Source organism: Mollisia scopiformis (assembly GCF_001500285.1).
Source record: "Mollisia scopiformis unplaced genomic scaffold LY89scaffold_45, whole genome shotgun sequence".
NCBI classification, from domain to species: domain Eukaryota; kingdom Fungi; phylum Ascomycota; class Leotiomycetes; order Helotiales; family Mollisiaceae; genus Mollisia; species Mollisia scopiformis.
Window position 1 is genome coordinate 27,476 of NW_017263625.1, and position 17,081 is coordinate 44,556.

The 17,081-nt window shown below is 48.7% G+C and overlaps 7 protein-coding genes across 7 annotated transcripts; 2 read left to right on the top strand and 5 right to left on the bottom strand.

Moving 5' to 3' along the window:
* Positions 1–823: 823 nt before the first annotated feature.
* On the top strand, positions 824–2,324 carry LY89DRAFT_743916 (camp-dependent protein kinase A; the record flags this gene model as incomplete). The annotated part of the gene is made up of 5 exons (XM_018220997.1): positions 824–1,079; positions 1,178–1,273; positions 1,322–1,446; positions 1,498–1,946; positions 1,997–2,324. 5 exons carry the CDS (start codon positions 824–826, stop codon positions 2,322–2,324), a joined length of 1,254 nt encoding a protein of 417 aa, XP_018060655.1.
* Positions 2,325–2,533: 209 nt separating this feature from the next.
* On the bottom strand, positions 2,534–3,797 carry LY89DRAFT_412713 (uncharacterized protein). Its single transcript, XM_018207342.1, has 2 exons — positions 3,533–3,797; positions 2,534–3,478 (listed from the first exon to the last, which is right to left on the bottom strand). The coding sequence occupies exons 1-2, from the start codon at positions 3,663–3,665 to the stop codon at positions 2,778–2,780; spliced, it is 834 nt and encodes a 277-aa protein (XP_018060656.1). The 5' UTR covers positions 3,666–3,797; the 3' UTR covers positions 2,534–2,777.
* A 962-nt stretch (positions 3,798–4,759) lies between these two features.
* Positions 4,760–6,856, bottom strand: LY89DRAFT_743918 (uncharacterized protein; the record flags this gene model as incomplete). The annotated part of the gene is made up of 1 exon (XM_018220998.1): positions 4,760–6,856. The coding sequence occupies one exon, from the start codon at positions 6,854–6,856 to the stop codon at positions 4,760–4,762; it is 2,097 nt and encodes a 698-aa protein (XP_018060657.1).
* A 1,832-nt stretch (positions 6,857–8,688) lies between these two features.
* Positions 8,689–9,502, bottom strand: LY89DRAFT_412770 (uncharacterized protein). Its single transcript, XM_018207343.1, has one exon. The coding sequence runs from the start codon at positions 9,253–9,255 to the stop codon at positions 8,767–8,769; it is 489 nt and encodes a 162-aa protein (XP_018060658.1). The 5' UTR covers positions 9,256–9,502; the 3' UTR covers positions 8,689–8,766.
* A 92-nt stretch (positions 9,503–9,594) lies between these two features.
* LY89DRAFT_662251 (phosphatidylinositol 3-kinase-like protein) lies at positions 9,595–12,770 on the bottom strand. Its single transcript, XM_018212637.1, has 4 exons — positions 12,670–12,770; positions 12,536–12,622; positions 12,390–12,491; positions 9,595–12,336 (listed from the first exon to the last, which is right to left on the bottom strand). Exons 1-4 carry the CDS (start codon positions 12,726–12,728, stop codon positions 9,810–9,812), a joined length of 2,775 nt encoding a protein of 924 aa, XP_018060659.1. The 5' UTR covers positions 12,729–12,770; the 3' UTR covers positions 9,595–9,809.
* Positions 12,771–12,883: 113 nt separating this feature from the next.
* LY89DRAFT_726623 (Nse4-domain-containing protein) lies at positions 12,884–14,796 on the top strand. The gene is made up of 2 exons (XM_018219066.1): positions 12,884–14,325; positions 14,371–14,796. Exons 1-2 carry the CDS (start codon positions 13,104–13,106, stop codon positions 14,562–14,564), a joined length of 1,416 nt encoding a protein of 471 aa, XP_018060660.1. The 5' UTR covers positions 12,884–13,103; the 3' UTR covers positions 14,565–14,796.
* A 1,273-nt stretch (positions 14,797–16,069) lies between these two features.
* Positions 16,070–16,852, bottom strand: LY89DRAFT_743922 (uncharacterized protein; the record flags this gene model as incomplete). The annotated part of the gene is made up of 2 exons (XM_018220999.1): positions 16,070–16,404; positions 16,459–16,852. The coding sequence occupies 2 exons, from the start codon at positions 16,850–16,852 to the stop codon at positions 16,070–16,072; spliced, it is 729 nt and encodes a 242-aa protein (XP_018060661.1).
* Positions 16,853–17,081: the final 229 nt, after the last annotated feature.

Here is a 17,081-nt window from a genome sequence, read left to right on the forward strand (position 1 = left end):
GGTTCAGGCGCAGAATTTACTCTTGCTAATATAGCAACGGTTTCAAAAGATACTTCCAAAGGCATTGAAGAAGTAGAGATTTCTTAACTACGCTACCCACTTAGGTCCTCAGTGATGAAAGTGGGTATAGGCATCACGTGCCGACAAGTGAAAATAGAGGGCCGTTTCACTTGCAGCTTGCCAAAAGCGACTGAAACACGAGATGAAGACAGAAAGAGTTGCTTACCTGATACCTCAATCTGAATCACAACACAATCCCTTGTTTCTGATTTCCCCATTACTCACCCATCTTTGGACTTTGACTTTTCTTCTCCCCACGCGGGATGTTCTGCTGCTCACTGAGAACCTGAAGGATTTGACCATTGACCGTTGACCGCCGGGATTTCTTGGTACGTCATTCTGGAGGATTAAGCCGAGGGCAAGTCGGTGATTGAAGACGGCCATTCGGACCCTTGCAGTTGCATTTACCCCACTATAGCCAGCCCAGAACATCCCTCCATCCTTTTCTCCAGCAGGACAAGCAAAGTACGACATCCCTCATCTACTCCCACATCATCAGCATCATAACGTCAATTGAGCCTCTCGTGCTCAATTGACTGTTCCGCACGCCTTGCACCAACCACCTGCATTCACCTCGTCGCCGTCGCATGCATTAACCTCATCTCTTCTATTCTCCTTCTTTCCCCGGTCGCACCAACAAGCAATGCCTTCGACCGTCTGATCACCACGTCCACTCGTCCAGCCGCCCTTTACCTGCTCCCTGGCATAGCAACTCCTGGGCTCACGCCGACCACCACCGATGCAATACCACCGCAGGATTAGTATGAAGATCCGAGAAGCAGGACAACAGATGGCAGCAGCCGTCTTCCATCACGGATCTCAATCCCAGGCCCCTCTTACGCCCGAGCAGATGGCGCAGGCAAATGAGCACGAGAAGGAGTTTATTGCACACTTCTCTGACACGCAGCGTCCGTTGGCGCCCGGAGAGGTCGCGGAAAGTCCACGGAATAAGGAACTGGGGAAAAGCTCCAAGGGGCTGAGTATTAGGGATTTTGAACTTGTGAGAACGCTGGGAACGGGTGCGTACTTTTTTTTTTTTTGATTGTCTGTATGCTGCACTGCGTGCGGGCGCTGGCAGATGCCGGAGAGGATATGCATGCTGATACAAGGTTTATAGGTACCTTTGCGCGGGTGTGGCTTGTGAGACTTGCCAATCCTGCAGAAGAGGATCGCGATAAGGTGTTTGCTCTAAAAGTTCTGCGGAAAGTTGAAGGTAGGAGTTATGTGCGGAGGTGTCGAAATTCTGCTGACCATTGGGTAGTTATCAAGCTGAAGCAAGTCGATCATGTTAATCATGAACGCTCTGTCCTTGCAGACGTTGCTGGTCACCCATTTATTACTACCCTAATTACTTCCTTCTCCGATCATGATTCTTTATACATGCTTGTAAGTCGTAACCTCGTCTTTGAGCGACACAGTACTGACTATTGTCTGCAGCTCGATTACTGCCCTGGTGGTGAAGTTTTCTCATACCTTCGAAAGGCCAAACGATTTGACGAGAATACCTCTCGCTTCTACGCTGCCGAAATAGTCCTGATTCTCGAATACCTACACGAGCGGGAAGGAGTTGCATACCGAGACCTGAAGCCTGAAAATCTCCTATTGGATGGAGAGGGTCATATCAAGCTGGTCGACTTTGGCTTTGCCAAACGTCTCGGGAACAGTGAGCAGCAGAAACATGGGAAGAAATCTAAGGGCAATGTTAACATTGTGCCAGGAGAGACCTATACGTTATGCGGCACTCCCGAATACCTTGCTCCAGAGGTTATTCAATCGAAAGGTCATACAACGGCTGTTGATTGGTGGGCTCTAGGTATCCTGATCTATGAGTTCCTTACTGGTTACCCACCATTTTGGAATTCAAATCCAATAGAGATTTACAAACAGTTCGTTGTTCCCTCTGCAACTCATAAACTTTGCTAATCCCATACCTTAGAATTGTATCCAAACCTGTCCATTTCCCTAATGAACCCGCCATCTCCCCTGAAGCCAAAGACATAATCCGCCAATTCTGCACAGTAGACCGCTCCAAACGCCTGGGCAACATATCTGGTGGCGCAGCTCGAGTAAAAGAACATCCGTTCTTCAACGGTGTTATCTGGGAAGATGTCTATTACAGGAAATACAGGGGTCCAATCATCCCACCGATCAGATATCCTGGCGATGCTCAGTGCTTCGATACGTATCCAGATGAGAAAGCGGGTAGGGAACCATACAGTGATGAACTGAAGCGAAAATGGGAAGACCACTTTAAGGATTTCTGAAGAGAGGTGCATAGAAAGGATGTAAATGCGGACGAATGCTTGGATCTTTCATCAAACGGCGTTCCAGGGATACAAACGATGAATGGTTGGATACTAAGTATCTGGGGATTGTGCAGGGCTGGAGATTATGATTGCTACTGTATAAAGAGACCAGGAAACACTGTATCAATATGGGATCACGCCCGTTATGAAGTTAGGATTTCAATGAGCTGTGATTATGATTTTGATACTTGATATCAGAGGCATAATTTTAAGAAGATACCACGACATTGAAAACTAGGTGTACAGAGATATCACGTTGAAATATTCATGAATTCCTTCGCCATACGCCACAGTCCTAATCTAACCAAGGCTCCAACAGCTCGCTCTTTCTCCATATCCAAAAACTAACACCCAATCCACATCCAAACCCATATCCCAACATCACCACACCCTAAACTTGCCCTCATATCTCTATTTCTTCTCATCCAAATACCACCCCGCAACCTTCCTAAACGTCTCCTTCCCCGTCCCCAAAACCGTCTCCCCATGACACGGCACCAAATTCTCAAACCCCCACCCCCCAATCCTCCTCATACTCTCCCCAAACCCCACCCGATCCTTCGCCCCAAACGCATACCACAGCATGCGCTTCTGCCACACCGCATCCCCCCGCGTATTCTGCAATCCTCCAAACAATTTCGTCGCCCACCCGCTCGCGGCGTCCGTGTCGGGGACGCGCGAGTACTGCTCCACGGCCGGCAGGTTGAAGATCAGGTCTGCTTCGATGAGCGTCCTCGAGGGGTGGTGGACGAATACTAGTTCTTTGTTGGGATGCGCGTCGACGAATTCGTAGCTGAATTCTGCGTCGAATTCGGGGGTGATTTTGAGGGAGTATTTGTTTTCTTTGGTGAATTCGGTTTTGAAATCGAGAGGGGTGATGGAGGGGTCTGTTTTGGATTGCTCGAGGCGCTTTTCTTTGAGCCCGGCGGGCGCGATGATGTGGTTGCGCGGATAGTGGGTGGCCCAGGAGGAGAGGAAGATGTGGTGTTCCATGTCGGGGGCGATGAGGTAGGTTGTGGGGGGCGAGGGGGTGATGGATGATAGTTTGGATTGGACGGTGGGTGTTAGGGCGACGGGAGAGAAGATGGCGAGGGAGCCGGATTGGAGTTTGACTGTTTTTCTGTTAGTAGGGAGAGGGAGAGGGAGAGGGGAGAGGGGAGAGGTACCGATTGTTGCTCGACCGCCGATTTTGATACGTCCGAATCGTAGGAAGGGGACGGAGAGGGTTGTGACGTTGGGGGCGATGTCGCGGATTACCATTACGGATTCCGGGTCTGAGGGGATGAGTTTCGAGGTCATGGTTGCGGTTGTATGTTGTGCGATGTTGTGTTTGTGTGAGGTGAGGTTCTGTGAAGTGGTGATGAGGAATGAACGCGAGATGTAGGTATGACGCAGTGGGGTTTAGCGGCGGATTAGGTGCTTATGGATGGTAGGGTAGGGTTGTTGTTAACGGTGTTCTAGAACGTGAGATTGGTGATTGAGTTCCTGAAATTCCGAGATGCTGAGTTGCTGAGATGATCCAATGCTGTATTATTCTTCCGATGAAATGAGGGTTTATATATGAATGCGCTCTGATGAAGAACAAGATCCATGCGAGCTCGCAATCAGTAAGCATTGCGATCCAGAAGGAAGAACTCAAATCATTCCAGACCTTCTTGACAGGGATAAGCTGGGCATCCCGTACGTACCGAGGCGCGAGCGTTGCCGGCTGGTGTCTTTTATCTCCGATACGCTGACTCGGCAGGTATTTCAGTTAAGTTGCATGAGGCGTAGGGCTTGACAGGTGAGGTGGCTTTCGTTTGCATGCACGAGGGACAGTAATCAGGGCCACTTACGTCCGAAAGAGAAAATTCTCACTGTGAAAGGTCTTGGGAATGTGAGAGCAAGTAATCTATTTGAGATTTTGAATCTGGTACAGACAGGTAAACCAATTCTAATCGCTGAGCAATTGATCTGGAGAACTCCGTGAGAAGAAAGATCTCAATTAGAACCAGACTCAAATGATTTAAGTTGGAGGAGAAAACAAGCAAAAGAAAATCAGCCCATCCGTCTTCAATCCTCACTCCATTATCCATCATCATCGAAATCTTATGGAAGCACAAGTAGTGGAGAAAGAAAAGAAACATGACAACACCATTTAAGAAAACGCCCGTCCGCGTGTCCGCATATGATGTAACAAGTCCCAAGCCAAGGAGAAAGAAAGGGTATCGTCAGAATAGAACCGTGAAGCCCGCCCCGCCATTGCAAACGCCAGCCAGCTGTGGGTACCCGAGACAGATCACCATGACCAGGAATCCTTGACCAAGTTATCCATCATCTGAACGCCGCCTTGGAAATGCTCTTCCGTAGAAAACCAGAAAGAAAGAAATAACGCCGAAATACAGAAAGCATATCTAGCCAGGAAGAGGATATGGCTTGATACTGACACCGAATACTTGGACGAACAGCAAGGGGATGTTGTCCATACGACGAGCGAAGGGGTTGGAGAAGAGGTAGTGCCAGAAGGAGTGAGAGTAGCGGTTGCGGTGCATAAGCATCTGGAAGAGGGTCGAGCGAGTGGTGTCGTTGGCTTGGAACCACATGTTGCGTTCGAAGTAGGTGCAGATGCAGACGTAGATGAAGTAGTAGACGAAGAGATGGACGAGCATGCCGAGGATCGTGGCGCCGATGTCTGGTCGGGGAGCGTTGATGATGTCGAAGAATGATCGAGGGGGTGCCGGGTCGCGATCTGGGCCATCTCCTCCTCCTCCACCGTTTCCTCCATCTGGATCATCTCCATCTGGAGGTCCTCCACCGCCGTCCTTCTTGTCTTCCTTCTTTTCGTCCTTCTTTTCGTCCTTCTTGTCGCCCTTTCCATCACCCTTTCCGTCACCCTTTCCGTCACCCTTGCCATCGCCCTTACCACCCTCAGGTAACTTCTCTCTGTTGTCAGGAGCTGGGTTAAGAGGGGGAATCAAGTCTTTCAGATCCCTCTTCTCCTTCTTGTCGCCAGAGGTACCAGGTTGATCAGTTGGATCAGTACCGGGAACTGGTCCGCCTGGAGCAGCATCGGAATCAATAGAGACACTGGCACCTTGGTGACCTCCATCTACAACATCGTCGGCACGTCCTCGACCATTCTCACGATCAACAGGATCCTCATCAACGGGAGTTCGTCCACGAATCGCAGCCAGGGGACTGAGAGAGGTGAGAAACTGAAACACACTGTAGAAGAAGGCAGCGATCAGGACAGCAGCATCACGCTCAAGGCCGAACCAAGCTCGCAAGTGGTTGGGGTCTCTGATGAGGCGATCGCGGAAGCGGGTGCGAGTTTGCACGGGACCGGGAACTTGAACGATCTTGATTCTCTTGCCGTAATCAGAATCGTCGCTGTCATCGTCGGAGGAATGGCCATCATCTGAAGCGATCTCACCGCCGAGAGGCTTGCGGTCGTCGTCTTCGGGATCTTTGTCCTTGTATGCATCGGGCAGCATTTGAGCGCGCTCAAGGGCATCGGCTTGGAGGAGACTGATTTGGTGATGGAGTCCCTCGATCTCGGCCTTCAAGTCTGCTACTCCTTCGGCTGCACCCGTAGCGATTTGGGTCTCCAATTCAGTAATTCGGGCATCCTTGGTCGTGACCTCTACAGTCTGGTTCTCGATGGCTTCATCCTTCGCCGCGGCGAGATTTTGAGCATCCTGTGCCAACTTCGTCAACTTGAGTTCCGCCCTCTTGAGCTCAGCTTCGGCGAGACGAGTCTTGTGCTTCTCTGCATTGAGCTCTGCTACGTGCCTGTTGTCGGCGGCCTTGAGTTTCTCGTTTTCCTTGTTGGCAGTGTCGAGTTGAGATTCGATGCGGGTAATGTAGATTTCTCGTTCAGCGCACTCTTTCTCAGCCTTGGCGGCGGCCTCCTTGGTCACGGTATGCAGCTTTTGCTCCTTGAGCAAGTCCTTCTGGAAATTTTCGGCGACCTCCTCTAAACCTTTAACATCTTCTTCGCGATTCGCGAGCTCCTTTCTGATCTTGACTAACTCGTTCTCCAGCTTATCGATCCTCTCTTGAAATCGACCTGCCATGTCGCGCTGTTCTTGAAGGTCGTTGAGAGATTTCCTGTAGAGATCCTTGGCCTTGTCGCGTTGAAGCTCAAGCTGGTCGCATTCCTTATTGGCCTCGATGATGTCGTGTCGAAGCTCCTTACATTCCTTGTTGGCCTCCTTGAGGAGGTCGTCGGCTTCCTTCTCGACCTCGTCTATTTGACGACGAAGTTTCTCACATTCCTGGTTGCGCTCGTTCATCTCCCCTTGCAGCCGAGTCACATCCGCTTCCGCCACATCCTTTCGTGCAATCGCCAAATCCAGCTCGACCTGCAACTTTCCCTCGCTCTCGGACTTTGGCGTCTCACTGTTGAACAGGAATGCTCGGCCGACATCGAAAGTTTTGGCTGCTTCGGTGGGTGCCTCGCTGCCGGATCCGAAAGTGTAGCTCTCCAGCGGTCCTGTTGTGTACTTCATCGTAGCTGTTTGCAGTGTTCGTTGTAGGGGTCTTGGTATCTTGGATGGTTGCAATTGCAAAGAAATTTTTGAAGAAAGATCGAGGGAATGGGTTGGAGATTCTTTTCTTATTAATTGGTCTGCCATTGTGAAGATTTTTTTACTTCAAAATTCGCGATAGTTGTTGTGTTACTACCTAGGTATTGTTTGTTTCCTTCCTATTGTCCCGATACCTACCTAGTAGGTACTTCGTATCGCTCGAGAAGTTAAATAAGCGAGTCGGCCATTTTCATACTCTCACCATTGATCATTGTGTCCATGAGCATGCTATCGATTTAAGCATTGTCCTTGATATGTTTGCCTAGCGTTTGTGGTTTTCGCAATTGATATTCTTTTTCGTACTCCATGACGTGAGTTAAGGTTACTCGATCACCGCATCCGGACATTCTCAACATACAATGTGAGAGAATTTAGTATTGTGATGACAAGATTTTCTTACCAAGCCCAGCAACATAGTTCAGTATTCACTTCCAATAAATTGTTTCAATGCTTCAGGTGTAGAGCAGAGAGCAAAAAGCCTTCGCGATCAGATCACGTGAATCCACGATATCTGCAACTTCCCCTACCAATATCTTCAAGGATTATAGCCTTTCACTCAGAAAGCTGAGCTCGATGGAGTTTCACAGTAAGATAAATATGAACTGAGAGCGGTCTCTGATGGCTCACACAAATTTGCAATCGTTCCCTTCAAGTTAGGACTAGATTCCAGATCCGTCCCTTGGTATGTCGTCGATGTTCTTTGAAAGATTCACAGCATTACCTAGGGAATCTCTTGCGATCCTACGCACATGAATTATGCTCGCGTTGTCCGTTTCTTTTCATATGTCAAGTGCGCATTTTGCAATGATATCCACTCTCTTAAGGTTACGGTTATCTCAGACAAGCAAAAGTGAATCCATAGCATCAGTACATATCCCATATGTGAGCTCATCTCGCCCCTCTTCGACGAGGACCATTAGTCTCTACCTCGATTTGCCTCCAGCATCAGGCTTGCGCTGTTTCCTCTTCGAAGAGTTCCAACGCGATGCCCGCCTCCTTGCAATCTCTCTCCAAATTCCCAACAGCCTCTTCAAACCTCGCCAACCGTGCGTCATTTCCCTCATCACCAGTACGCCGTCTGAGTAAAATATGCCTAAGTTTCGGCACCACTTCCTCTCTTCTCCGCAAAATTCTTAGTAACTGTTCCACAGCAAATTGGTCATAAGATACCAGCTCCAATGTCTCCAAACTCACCGGAAGCATAGCATCCCTCGGCACATAGCTTGCTTTGAAAAGTACATAAGCATTCAGCGAAGCCTTCCTCAGCTTCTGGAACTCTGCCAACGAGCTAATCCACGGTGGATCCCTAGGAGGACGCCGGTATCCATCGATCTCCAATTCCTCGAGACAGTACTTTAAACCTGAGAGGGCCGTGTCTAATGTATGCGGTTCGCTCTCGTAGTAAGGATCCCTTTCACAGTCGTCCTCGCGAAGTCGGAAGGTTTTGAGTTCTTTGAAGTGCTCAGAAAGCCTTCTAAACGGGACGATACTCCGTCGACTACGGCGCCGAACACTAGAGTTTCCAGTTCAATGGTAGGTTTCTCAACCCGAACACTGTCGTCACCTGTTCGGTCGAAATCCGCCGTTCTCACAGACTTTAAGCGTAGGAAGGGCAAGAGCCTGTCAAGCATTACCCAATCATTAAACGAACCTCTCACGGATCTCAATCTCGATAAAGCAAAAGGCGAATCGACGCTTCCTTGTTCCTGCAGCATCGCAGCATGATCAAGAACTCGATCAAAGGAATTCACAGCCGATTGCTTGTATTCCTTAATCTGCAATTTCCCCACATTAGGCATGCAGCTCAGTAGAAGACCGGTGGAGGCTTCCCATTATTTGTCCTCTAGGTCAAGAAGCCATTTCTGCACTTCTTCTGGGGTAGTGCAGTATTTCGAGATCCGAGTTGGGACGAGAGCTTGTTCGGAGGGGGTGAGTGAGCGGTCTGTGGCTGTTTTCCAGGTGTTGCGGCAGGAGGTGAAGGATTTGCAGTGTTTGCTGGTCACATGGTCAGCTGGGCATGATAGAGGTAGAACATTCGAGCTTTGAGCTTTGCTGCACAGAACAGCATAAAGTGTGAAAGTGTCTAGGATATTCAAAGCAGACAAGTTGACGTACCCGAGCCTAGGATTCCCAAGCAACGCCCTCAACAGCAAAATTTCCCCGTTCCAAGTACCTAGATCAATCTCCTTGTAGAGGAAAGGTGTTGCGAGATCATTGAGACGTTTCGAGCTTCGAGCGATGTCGCATAAGCAGCGTGTATTGTACGATACTAAGTCGATGATATCGAGGACCAAGTCGTCTGAGAGTAGATCTAGTGACATGGTTGAAGCATAAATTTACCAAGTTTCGAGATAATGGTATTTGGTGTTTTGCCAATACTTAGTATCTTTGTACAATGGATAATCTGGTGTCATAAAGGATGCTTAATAAATGACTCTCAAGAGTCGGTTGACAGTCACTGTTTTCCCACTTCAAGTATTCCGAGGTCAAAGTGTTGGTTTTTGAGGCGACACAGAGCCTAAAGGAGGCCTCGGTATGGTTCTGTAGTCCACCAACTAGCCCGCCGCGCTACCTTACCTGTCCCCCGCTCCAGAGCAAGCACCATCATGTCATACCGGGATCATTGCTGCCTTCCTAGGCAAGTAAGGAATTAATATCTACTCCGTAGGCCAACCTCACGCTTCAGACTAGAACGAAAGGAACGACAGGGAAAACCAACTCTGAGATGATGAGAATTACCTAGCTACGCGGCATGGATAGACGACGGAGAATGTTCGAGAGAAAATCCATGCTTTGAATTACGACGAATACCTGCCTCCCACCATCCACAAACACCCCTTAAATGCACCTATTCCGTGTATAAACCCATATCCTCCTAGCTCCTAAAATGCTGCACAAACTCATGCAACCTATCAATAACCACTGGAAAGATCGCATTACTACTATCCTCAATCAGTGCATCAAAATGCCTAATCGCTTCCTCTTCACTCATCTCTAGATGAAACCTCTCTTTAACTTTCAGCACCACTTTGTCTGGCTCTAGCTTGATATCGGGGATATTGGCATGCACCATCAAACTGAAGAGGTTGAGGATCAGGTTTGATGATTTGCGGAGTGTCGTATAGGCTGTGAAGCAGTATTGCTTGAAGTGTCGGTATTGCTCGGATGATGAGCCACCCATGCCGTCGACCATTTCTTTGCAAAGTTTCATGGGGGGAGCGAAAGGCTTCGGGTCTCGACCAAGGATGAATCCGAAATCTGCGTGGAAGAAGTGGCCATCGGGAGCGAGCAGGAGATTGTCTAGATGCCGGTCGCCTACGCCGAGCAGATAGGTTATCACGCAGTATCCGGCACAAGATTTGACAAAGATGTCGAGTGCTTCTTTCCGTACGCCTAATGGAGCTTTGTCGTCTGGATTATTGTATTTCAGGTATGCCAAGACAGTGTTGCCTTTGTACTTGTTGACGATACCCTGCAAAGTCATCGAAGGCACGAATTGAGCAGCACCAGCTGTGGCACCTGTGGCCAAGATCTTGTAAGGCGACAATTTCAGATCCAAATTTTCCTTCTGCAGTAGTTGGTCCATAAGCGTGATGATTTGGATAATCAACTGATCTTGCCTCAAATCGTCACCAGTCTTGAACAAGATCTGATACTTATGTCGTGTTAACGTCTTGAAAGTAAGCATAATCGGACATAAGGACGACTTGAAGACTGAGGTGATGGTCGGATCAACGCCAACAATCATGACTGATGGATCCAGTGGTAGAGGCAGAGGTGGATCGATTGTGATAATCTCGTTCTTAGGATCTGCTAAGAATTGCTTGACTCGTTCTGTCTTCTTTGGTATGGTTTCCCTTGATGCCTTGATATCCATCGATATTTTCGAGAGGACTGCAATGAGTTCGGCTTGTCTCAACAGCGTCTTTCTGGTTTCAGTGCCACCAGGCAACTTTACAAGCTCCGTCATAAAGTCGTACTCAACTTTCGCAAACAACTTTCGAGTCTCCACGCCTTGATCGGCACTTTTATCGTCGCACTCAACCATGAGGTACCAGTGAAAGTAGTTTCCCAACATGAAGTCGTTTGTTGCTCGCGAAATGAGGAACCTTGCGAGCGAGGAATCTTGTGTTGCATCCTGAGTAGAGTCCGGTGAGATCTGCTCAAACTTGAGAGCCTGGACTAGCTGTAGGAGATACAGTAATAATTCCTCGTCGTTCGCTTTCCGAAGTCGATCAACAGCATATGCTCTGACCGCTGCGTTGTCAAAGGTAGGGCCAAGAAGCTCTAAGGCATCATCGACGTCGACTTCAGTCCACTTTGCCAAGATTTGTACAGCTTGTCTAGACTCACTCTGATCTTGCCAATTCACCGACTTGACAAACTTTGTCAGAGCTCTTTTGTCTCTGGTGAGATGGTGCCGGAACTTCCATACAAGATCCTTCTCTTCCGGAGAAAGTGTATGAGTAGGTGAGTATGCCATGATACCATTCAGTTCGTCTCGCACTTTCGCATTCGGTTTGAGATCCCGGTCTAACACTCCAGTCCTGTGACTTCTCACTAAGCGTCTATGCTTACTTTCGGCAGGATTATCCCTGGCCCCTACTTCAGGGTCATACACTCTGGCAAGACGTCCACCAAAACCATGATCGTCTCGATCACCTGGCCCATTTATCCCAGGTCCGTAGTGAACTTCTGGGGGTGGTTTCAAGATGATATTGGATTGAGACGCTGAAAGATGCTGTAGCGACGAAATTGGTGGTGGAGGATACTCGTGGTCCGCAAAGACAATAGGAAAGTCGAATCGAGGAAGCTCAACATACAGGGTGAACCTCTCGTCCTCTATGGCGTCCTCGAGGTCCTTGTCTTTCGTCTCTCCGTTGGCCTGCGTTTCTTTTGCCCCATCCAGAGTCATTACTTCATCCGCTTTCCGGAATCGTCTCCTCTGTAGAGCTTTAAGTGAAGTGTTGGATGCTTGTAGGCCTCGCTTTTCCACCCCTCGAAAGACGAGTTGGTCCAGCCATTCAATCCTGGGTATTTCTCCCATCTCATGCTTCTTAAACAGCTTCTCCAGTCGATCGAGCTCCTCGGCCTCTTTATCTACCGGCTCAACAGCCCCCTTTCCTTTGGCGCCATTTCGACGGCCCTGCGGCAGGATAGAGGGAGTAGTAGAGTTGTCCAAGCCATCCGCAGCTTTTCGACGGTGGAGATGACATTTCTGGCGACCTTTCTGCAGCTGGTTCTCCTTGTCAAATAATGGAAGTGTAGTCCCACCAAACGGAATTGCATGTCCTTGCGCTCCTTCACCTCCAGTCGGCGACAAATCCCATATTGTTATCGCAAGCTGTGAGCTTAGAGGAAGAGTCGAATAGTTTATTGGCAATGTAAGCCACTCGTTCCATCTACCGTGATTTAGCGCGTACCACTTTAACGTTCTATAGGTAGTGGAACTCACTTTCTCTCATTGCGAAATGGTTTGTAGGCGGTCTGAACAGGTACAGTGAGAGGCTTCGAATCTGCCCAGAGCTGGACTGTAACATAGAGGTCGGAATGTGGGCTGAAAAATAAGTAATATCCTTAGAGGCAAGGGAGTAGATATACCTCAGATTGGATCCAATATGTCGCAGATCTGATCTCTTGATTAAGGTAGAGAATGGTATGGGCGTTTGTTCCCCTTCAAGGCTAACACTATGAAGATGTGAGTTATGAAAGCTGGCAGAGGCAGATATTCATACATTCTGATATTGACTGGAATAGCTACAGCTTCTGAGCTGGCAAAAGAGAAGGGTTCCATGGCCCATCTTCTTCAACTTCTGCAGTATTCAGGAAGTAATGCGGGCGTAAGGCAAGGAAGCAAGAGCTCCATCATCCACGCGGCCGCATCACACTGGTCCAAGCGCTAAATTCGACCACCGCCACGTCGCGTCCCTTCCCAGAAATAATATCGAACTCACTCCTTGATCACCACTGCAGCAAACAATCGAGAACAAGACCACGGTCAGACAATCCATTGTTGTTCGTTACTCTATCTGAAGTTTGCGATTCCGTCCGGATTTGATTCCATCGCACCACGAGGCTGCTCGCCGTTGACCATCGCTGGCACCTTAGGCTGCAACGCGAGCCTTTATCGCGATACGGACTGCAAACGCGCCCTTAATTGAAGCTCAAGATGGCACCAATAACGAAGATGTCTGAATCACCAGCACCTTTCCGCGATAATCTCTACGATGCCTCTCCTCCTCCAAGCTCGCGAAGAAATACGAATATGACACAACCTTCAATGTCGCCGTCGCCTGGCGCGTCTGTGTCTTCAGACAAGGAAAACCGTTCATCTCGCCCTGCAGTCGATAAGGGCAAAGCTCGCGCTCCCATGGGCCCTCCAGGCGTGCCTTCAATGCGCGATGGAAACACGAGGAAGAGAGCCGCTGAACAAGATCAAGCTGGTGATCGATCGCGAAGGAGGAGAACAGTGGAGGTTGATGAGGATGAATCTGAATTGGACTACGACCCTGATCAAGACAGAGAAGAACGCCGTCAGTTGAGGAAAGGTCTCCGGAATCTTACAAAGACCCTTAATGAAAATCGAGCCGAATTCCTTGCACCTAAGTCGACTGGTCTCCGCGACACGATCTTGAAGGCCAATGAATTGTCACATCAGGTCAAGCAAACGTCAGATGCCACGATCGACTCTCGCCTACTCGTCACAGCAGCCGATTTCTCCCTGAAGAAGACTGTAGCTTTGTGCTCCGGCGATACTGCGCAAGGCATCGACCTCGACGACTTTTTGATGAAGGTCAAACAATACATGAGGAAGGGGGCTCCTGAAGATAGAGCTCCTAGTAATACACAACGACATCGTAGGAGGGGGCAAGATGATGATGATGAAGATGATGGAGACTCGTGGAATTGGGGCTACTTTGGACGACATGCTTGCGTGAAGCACATATCCCGGCCATCAGTCCCTGGTTTCTTGCTCGGCCCTCTTTCTGTTGAGAAGCGTGTGCGAAAACCAATAGTACGTCAAGAGCGTCTCAAGCATAGCGCCATCAAGGAAGTCCGCCCAGAGGTCCTTCAAGCTGGCGACATCGAAAAGAACGAGAACGCCAATCTAACCACTCTTTGCACCCAAATACTTGGCCAATTGAGACAGGTTCAAGCAAAGGCCATCAAGTCAGTTACAGATAGGCAAGATGACAATATGACGGACAGTCAAGCCGAGGAACTGATGGACAAATACGGCGTCTCGACTGACGGAGGAATTGCTCTTTTCAAATTCGTCATCAATCCGTTTTCGTTCGGTCAAACCATTGAGAACATGTTCTACGTGAGTTTCTTGATTCGAGACGGAAAGGTTGGAATTGAAACAGACAACCGAGGTCTTCCTTATCTAGGTTTGTAGTCCTGCTTCCTGGTTGAACGTTACTGACGCCACATAGAAATCAAAGGCGGTAGACAAGACGAAGCTGGGGGCACAAGAGATCACAAACCAAAGCATCAAGCAGTGCTCGCGCTCGACATGAAGCAGTGGAAAGAAATGATTGATGTTTTCGAAATCACAGCTCCTATGATCAAGCACAGAGAAGAAGAAGAGCCTAGTGATGTTTCCGCGAGAGGATGGTTCGCTGGTTAGAGGTGATTCCGTGGTGGGATGTGAAAATGATAGAGGAAGCTGTAGCTTTAGATTTTGGCAATCGCTTGCATCGGAGTCAGGAGACGGTGGGCATCCTTATGTATAATACCATGGGGGCTGAATCTGCGCCGAGGATATGCAGAATCTGGTGATCTGGAAATATCACTTTGCATGTTACTTGGGGGGATGGCGTTGACTGGTCTGTGACCTTTGGTCACTGCAACACATCAATACAATTGTTTGATCTTGAAATTTTCATCATGTTTGTGATTCGTGTTTCGAGGTAAATACAGGTAGTGCCTGTCATCCTCCGGTTTGTTCCTGATCAAAATCTTATTCACAGTTGGAGTTGGGTGTAGATAAGGCAGGGCGAATGCTACGTTAGTACGATATACTTTTGCGGCTATTCATCTTCTGGCGTTTCCCGTGCTTGATTGCCTGGCAACGCAAAAGCACTTTCTCTTCCTGCAAATTCATCTTTCATGCTTGTTCCTTTCATCCCAAGTCTTGCAGCCTCTGCCTATTTCCCTTCTGGCTTTTTCTGGTATATCTATCTTGTCTGGCACTGCGTAGGGTCTTGTCGTTTCACGCCCCTGTCATTCCTTCTTTCGTCGCCTTAAAGAATAAGAGCGCGATGCTGGCACCTCATAATACGCCGAGAGCCATGCTTTGCGAGATTTATGAAATCCTCGGCAGAAGCGAAGGTGTTGATGGTGGGTGGCTTGATATCCGAAAGTATTCCCGCTGCAGCAACCTCGTCGCTTGTGGAGTTGATTGCGCGATGTAGAGCGAATGGGAGGTCCATTTAGCGAACCAAGTATTATTCCTTGCTAGTTCTTATGCGTATTTGACTCCTATTACCGGAAGGGGTCGTATTGAGATCGCTGGGCAGATTGTTGGTGAGCGGTGTGGGGTTGTAGATGGTTCGCTTACCTATTTCAGGAGTAGTGCTGTTGTGACCAATGGATGTGACTACTGAAAGTCTTGTGGGACGAGTATGAGGAAAGACACAGCGCTGGCATAGTCTGCTACTAGCGTTAAGAAGGCAGTGTAGGCTAATTTAGCTGCTCTTGCTCCTCTTTGATGATGTCTCAGTTACGACTCAAAAATTCAAAGAAACGAAGTGCCAAGTGCAAGAAGGTGATGTTGATGGTTTGAGATATTATCGACGAAAAGAATTGTTGAATGCTAGTATTACTATAGAAATCTGTCGTCCAATATATTACAAGGAAAGGTACTATGGCTTTTCGTGACACTTGCTTTTCCCGACCACGGCCAAAGGGAAAGTGGAAGGGACATTGCGTAGTACATCTCGAATTATCCCTCGATCGCATATGTCAAAACTGCCTCGAGTCCTCTTTCATCCCCTTCCCATGGTAAACTTGCCATAGAAAATCATTTAAGCTGCCTCGCAGCTCGAAAGGGCTCCGATCCCTCGATTGATAATCCTCTTCACCAACTCAGCTTTGCTTCTAAAACATTATCCTCTTTCAAGCCGTACTGCCCTACATCTCATGAATATGTTCCCAACGCAACGCATCGCTCCCCTCTTTCTCATGCACTTGCCCCTCATGTGACAAGCTGGTTCCCTCTTTCTCATGAGCCCCATGATCCCCCGGCTTTTCAAAGATGCCCGTTGTAGGCGCCTTCATCCCGCGTTTTTTGTACATGTTGGAGAGATAAAAGCTCCGTCTTGAGTCCTCGGTAGTAATAGGGGAGGAGTGGTCGCGTTGATACTTTCGCAGGAAGAGGAGCGCGAGAATGATGAAGCTGAGGAGTGCTATGCTGCCGATCACACCGCCTATTATGGCGCCTGTGTTTTTGGGGCTTGATGAGGCGGCTGTAGCCATGGATCATTGCGAAGCTACCGTGGGGTTAGAGGAGGCTTCCGGACTCTTGGTCGGAGATGTGATGAGCTGTGTCGTGCTCGGCGTAGATGTAGTTGATTGTAATAGCGTGTTGGTGGTGGTGGTGGTAGTGGTGGTGGAGGAGGAGGAGGAGGAGGAGGAATAGGACGAGCTTATGGTTGAAACTTGACTTGGAATGGTGTTCACTGCTGAAGAGGATGGTGCTAACGTTGAGGTTGGACTTGGTGAAGCCGTTGATACAACCGTAACGGTTACCGATGATGCAGCTTGGATCTGCGAAATCGTCTTTGCAGCTTCAGCTGGATTGGATGACCAGATTATCCCAGCTAGACTGTCGAAACCAGAGCCCAAGGGTGTGCCCGCCAATTCGGCATGACAAGAAAGGGGAAAGGCCGTTTCGTTAGGTTCAAAATTCTCCATGACATATGCGAAAGGTCCAGTGGAGTCAACAACGAAGGAGCTGGCTAAGCAAATGGTATTGTAAGTTCCATTTACACTTTCAATTCTTTCAGGGCAGAGACTGATGCACCCAAAGCAAAACTGCCATCATTCGTTCCATTCTGACACCACATCCGCAAGATTGTGGAGGGAAGAGTCGAGGTCCAATCCAACATCGCTGAGTCTATCATGTTTGCTTGTAAAGCCTCTG

Excerpts from the sequence above, each read along its gene's own strand:
- LY89DRAFT_412713 (XM_018207342.1), bottom strand. The coding sequence starts at position 3,665 with ATGACCTCGAAACTCATCCCCTCAGACCCGGAATCCGTAATGGTAATC. Across the intron at positions 3,479-3,532 it reads CGGCGGTCGAGCAACAATCG|TCAAACTCCAATCCGGCTCC; the intron begins GTACCTCTCCCC and ends ACAGAAAAACAG.
- LY89DRAFT_412770 (XM_018207343.1), bottom strand. The coding sequence starts at position 9,255 with ATGTCACTAGATCTACTCTCAGACGACTTGGTCCTCGATATCATCGAC.
- LY89DRAFT_662251 (XM_018212637.1), bottom strand. The coding sequence starts at position 12,728 with ATGGAACCCTTCTCTTTTGCCAGCTCAGAAGCTGTAGCTATTCCAGTC. Across the intron at positions 12,623-12,669 it reads ATTCCAGTCAATATCAGAAT|TGTTAGCCTTGAAGGGGAAC; the intron begins GTATGAATATCT and ends ACATCTTCATAG. Across the intron at positions 12,337-12,389 it reads CCATTTCGCAATGAGAGAAA|ATGGAACGAGTGGCTTACAT; the intron begins GTGAGTTCCACT and ends AAATCACGGTAG.
- LY89DRAFT_726623 (XM_018219066.1), top strand. The coding sequence starts at position 13,104 with ATGGCACCAATAACGAAGATGTCTGAATCACCAGCACCTTTCCGCGAT. Across the intron at positions 14,326-14,370 it reads CCGAGGTCTTCCTTATCTAG|AAATCAAAGGCGGTAGACAA; the intron begins GTTTGTAGTCCT and ends GACGCCACATAG.